This window comes from Atta colombica, unplaced genomic scaffold (genome assembly GCF_001594045.1).
Source record: "Atta colombica isolate Treedump-2 unplaced genomic scaffold, Acol1.0 scaffold277, whole genome shotgun sequence".
Lineage (NCBI taxonomy): Eukaryota > Metazoa > Arthropoda > Insecta > Hymenoptera > Formicidae > Atta > Atta colombica.
In genome coordinates, this window is record NW_017259378.1 from 1106058 (window position 1) to 1111087 (window position 5030).

Genomic DNA, 5030 nt, shown 5'->3' on the forward strand with positions numbered 1-5030 from the left:
ACTTCGTAGATGATATCAAAGAAGAATATTTTTTAAAATGCACATTCTTAAACTTAATTTCAAACTTTTGACGATATTTGGAGGCTGGCGACCGGATTCTTGGTCGTCGCTACATAAACGCGTAGCATACGACATGTATACCAGTATAATAATTATAATACTAAATACGTTTGTACTATCGCAACTGATGGACGTAATTCTAACTGTAAACAACGCCGATGATTTTTCTGAAAATTTTTTTATATTAATTGCCATGTTTATTTCTTGTTGTAAATTGTTCATTTTACTGATGAATCGCAAAAACATTATTATGTTGATAGGCATTTTAATGAAAGAACCTTGTAGACCGTCGAGATCGACTGAAATTGAGATTCTATATAAATTCGATAAAAGCATACAGTAAGTATTAACAAACAACAAAAAAATAAATTATTGAAATGTATTAAATGTTATCTTTTACTTCTAGATTTTTAATATAATTTATAATGCTTTTTTATTATTTAAACAGAATTAATATAATAATGTTTTACCTTCTGACTACTATGTATATATATATATATATATATATATATCACGTATAATGATTTCTCGCTAATCTATTCTTTGGAACAAAGCGCCATATAATGGCCCCTCAAACAGTTTTAGGATGAAATGCTACTATAATGGCTTTTTTCTAAACTTCTCTGTATATTTTGTCATTATCAAGCAGAAATATTCTCAATTATTTTGATTTTATTCATCGAAAATATGTTCGCGATTTTAATTGAATTTTCGGCTAAGCTGCACGTATAGTAGATACAGCAGGTATAGTGTATTTTTCAGCAGAGCAGTAGATTTTATAACCAAAGGGTTAATATATTTTATCGTATACAGAAATGTATCCATGTCATAAAAAATATAATTTATTTTTTAATTAATTAACTAAATATGATAGAAAAAAATATAAAGCTAAAAAATATTACATTTGAGAGTTATTTTATTATTGTTTCAGAATTAACACTCGACGTTTCATATGTCTGGGAACAGTAACATGTTTATGTGTCGTATTGACATCTTTATCAGTGAACTTCAGAATTAGAAAATTAACGTATAGAGCATGGTTACCATTTGATTATTCGTCAACATTATTGTTTTATCTAATGTATGCTCATCAATTGATATGTTTAATTGCCGGAGGATTTTTAAATATTGGTTGCGATACTCTCATCTGTGGATTATTGGTCCACATTTGTTGTCAAATTGAAATATTGACTTATCGTTTGAAAAATATTGTATCTTATTCAAACGTACTTCGCAATTGTGTATATCAACATTATCATATCTTCAGGTAAATCTTATCATATTTTGCGAAATATTTTTTTAAATTATGATATTAATTTATCACATGGTTTTTATTACAATATTTTATTAATTGAAAAAAATCGTTAAATTTTAGACTTGCGTTTATTGTAAATGCGAAATTTAGATTAACTATTGCTATTCAATTTATAACTAGTACGTTGGTGGTTTGCTTCAGTCTTTATCAATTAAGTACAGCAACAACAAAAGCCAAATATATTGAGATGATATTATATATATCTTGCATGTTAACAGAAATATTCTTCTATTGCTGGTATGGTAACGAATTAAAAATAAAGGTATGGTAGTAGACACTTTTTGTTAATACGTGCATATATAATTGACACGAATGTTCTTAAATCTCTTAGGAAAAAACATTTCAATATATTAATTAACTGTTCAGTAACTGATATTTTATCAGTTATCATTATAGTTAATCAGTATATTGACATACTCTTTCTTAAGAGATAATTCGCCAAATCTATTCGCTAAATGCTAATAGTATATATTGTTAGACTATCTTAATATCTAAAAAACATTAATAAAAATATTTTTTATTAAATGCACAAATGCTATGGAAATACATTTTACATATTTCAGTAGAGTCATCGAATGATCGATAATATTTTTGAAATTGAATGGCTAGCGTTGGATAAAAATAGGAAGAAATCTCTAATGATAATAATGAGCCGAGCAATCGTACCTATTCAGATTACCTGTGCTTATATTGTTCCTATGGATCTTAATTCCTTTATGAGTGTTAGTATGGATATATTATTAAAACTAGTTTTGATAATAAATTTTATTTTCTTTATTTTGCATTTAAGTGAGGATTTATAATTAATTTCTTATGTTATTACAATAATTAATTAACAAAATTTTTTAATTTAAATTTAATTAATTAATATATTAAAATCATTCCACTACACGATGCATATTAAATAAATTATTATTTAAAATAAGCAAATAATATACAGGAGGGATGTTCAGTAATACCCAAATCATCTCTCATAAGTAGATAGAGTGGACAAAATTGAATGAAAAAGTTCCCATATCATTATGCAATTTTCGTAATATAGTTAACGATATATTAATTTCTAAAACTATTGAACAGTATGATCTATCCGTTAAATACAAGCGCGTGATGAGATAGGATAATTGTAGGTTGCTTGGCACGCACATGTTGTTTATTACTGCTTCCGATATACACTGCATTGAAAATCTATAGTGCACGTAATATATACTATAGATTTTCAGTATTGACAGTGTATATCGGAACACAGCTTACAATTACAAACGGTATTACGAAAGTTGTAAAATAATACAAGACACTTTCGATTAAATTTTATCCATCCTATTTGCTCACGAAAGGTGATCTGATCATTATTAGGCATTATACCCAATATAAATAAATTCAGAAATATATTTTATGTATTTAATATTTCGAAAAGCTGATGTCAAAATCTGTAACACAGATACTGATGCTGGATCTGTGAGAGAACAATTTATATTAACTAAAAGATATTATTTCACTTAATTTTAAGGAATCAAACAACTTAATATAAAAAAGTATGAATACTAAATTTATTTTAATAACAATAATTTAAATTTGCGGATTTAATATAAAGAATACAATTGAATAAATCCATCAGACTCGTCGTTAGCTTTGCAAGGTTAATAATTAAAATTTAGCATATTTAATATCGAGGAAATTAGCTATAAATTTATTAAAAATATTTAACTCAAAATTATACGTGTCTATATACTAATTCTAGTTACTTAAGACGTCGTATTCCACATACAACTTACTTCAACAAATACGGGAATAACTGTATAAGAAGCTAATAGAATTAATATACTACTCATATCAAACGAAATAAAATCATGGAAGCGGCAGGAAGTAAAGAAAAATGTATGCAATTAGTATCATAATTAGTATTTAACGTTTCTCCATTACATATATTGTTATAAAAAATTAGATTATCTAAATATATAATTTATTCTATTCCATATTCTTCTTATTATTTAATATAACGTATACATTGCACTTTTTTTATTCTGTTCTCTATGACATACTTTGTTGCTGATGTAACATAATTTTTAATTATTTTTAAATTAAATTATTAGTTAATTGAAAAATTTATAAAATAAATTAAATTAAATAAACTATCTTTTATACAAATACGCATAAAAAATACTTTCTATACTACTGTATTTTTCATAATAATATTACTATTGTATTATTACTCATTAGTAATAATACTTTCTTACCTGTAAAATTGTGTTTGTAGGATAAATACAATTTTGACATTATGATTTTGTGAATGAAAGAACATTATATGAAGGAAAAGAAATTATATATAATTATAATTAAGAAATTATAAAAGAAATTATAATGCTACAATTATTCTAAAAGTAGATATAGAAAGAAATATTTTAGATTTCATAGAAACTGGAATTACTTGAATATCGTAAAAGGGTGAAGAAATCATAGAAAGTATCTGCACCAATATTAATGAAGATAGGTTATAACTATTTGTTTAATATTTGACTATTCTATCTCGTATTTTTTCTAAAAAGCATTGTTGCATTTAAAGATATAATTAGGTTTTCGTATATGTAAATTTTGTTGTATATGTATTGCAAGTTGTCAGTTGAGTTATGAAAAAATTATTTCAAGAGGAATACATTTCGCGAGGGATACATTATTACAAAATAAATTATGAAGTTACGAAGGGTGGAAACGTATACTGGATATCTACTATCTAGTTTAATAAATTCGATCCGCAAAGCTATAGACCATTGTCAGTTATCCTAAAGATTTTGTCATGCGTTATACTATGTGCTATATGCTGTGGTTATAATTATTTAAAGCATTTTTTTCTTTATATTAATTTAATTTATCTCTTTTATGACTAATGTGCAATCTACTTATGATTGTTAATCAAAGAGCTTTTTTAGGTATTAATGTAACACACAAATAATATTTTTAGAAAACTAAAAATAAAAAAAAACTTCTATAATAATAGAAGCGATCTTAACAAAACTGCATAATATTTTAGAAAAATATTTAATATTATTAATAATAATATACATTTACACAATAATATACATTTACAGTAATTAATTACATGTACTGTGTTTTGTAGAGAATACAAAAAAATAAGCTCTTTAAAAATGCATATTCTTAAATTTACTTTTAAACTTTTAACGATATTTGGTTGTTGGCGACCCGATTCTTGGTTGTCGTTACATAAACGTATAGCATATTACCTATATACAAGTATAATAATTTTATTACTACATACCTTTATGCTTTCGCAATTGATGGACTTAATATTAACCGTTGATAATACCGATAATTTTTCGGATAATTTTTTTGTATTACTTGCCATGTTTATTTCTTGCTGTAAATTGTTAATTTTGCTAACGAATCGCAAAAACATTATTATGTTAATCGACATGCTGATGGAGAAACCATATAGACCATCCAAATCAACTGAAATGGAGATTTTATATAAATTTGATAAAGACATAGAGTAAGTTTTAATAAACAATATTTTAATAATAATATTGTATTGTTTCTCACTTGATATTATTAAAAACTATTGAAATATATTTTATGTTACTTTTTATATTAGAATTTAAAACCGTTTTTTTATTTTTTAAATAATTTTAATACATTTAACACT

General features: G+C 24.6%; 2 protein-coding genes across 2 annotated transcripts in view; both read left to right on the forward strand.

The window, feature by feature from the left end:
• LOC108689777 (odorant receptor Or1-like) overlaps window positions 1-3167 on the forward strand; it is an 11407-nt gene extending 8240 nt beyond the window's left edge. Inside the window, exons 7-10 of the mRNA XM_018196713.1 lie at window positions 992-1327; window positions 1436-1637; window positions 1942-2097; window positions 3114-3167. Of these exons, the coding sequence (XP_018052202.1) occupies window positions 992-1327; window positions 1436-1637; window positions 1942-2097; window positions 3114-3167 (748 nt within the window). The remainder of the gene's footprint in view (window positions 1-991; window positions 1328-1435; window positions 1638-1941; window positions 2098-3113) is intronic.
• A 1089-nt stretch (window positions 3168-4256) lies between these two features.
• LOC108689778 (odorant receptor Or1-like) overlaps window positions 4257-5030 on the forward strand; it is a 2714-nt gene continuing 1940 nt past the window's right edge. The window contains exons 1-2 of the mRNA XM_018196714.1: window positions 4257-4299; window positions 4604-4877. Of these exons, the coding sequence (XP_018052203.1) occupies window positions 4257-4299; window positions 4604-4877 (317 nt within the window). The remainder of the gene's footprint in view (window positions 4300-4603; window positions 4878-5030) is intronic.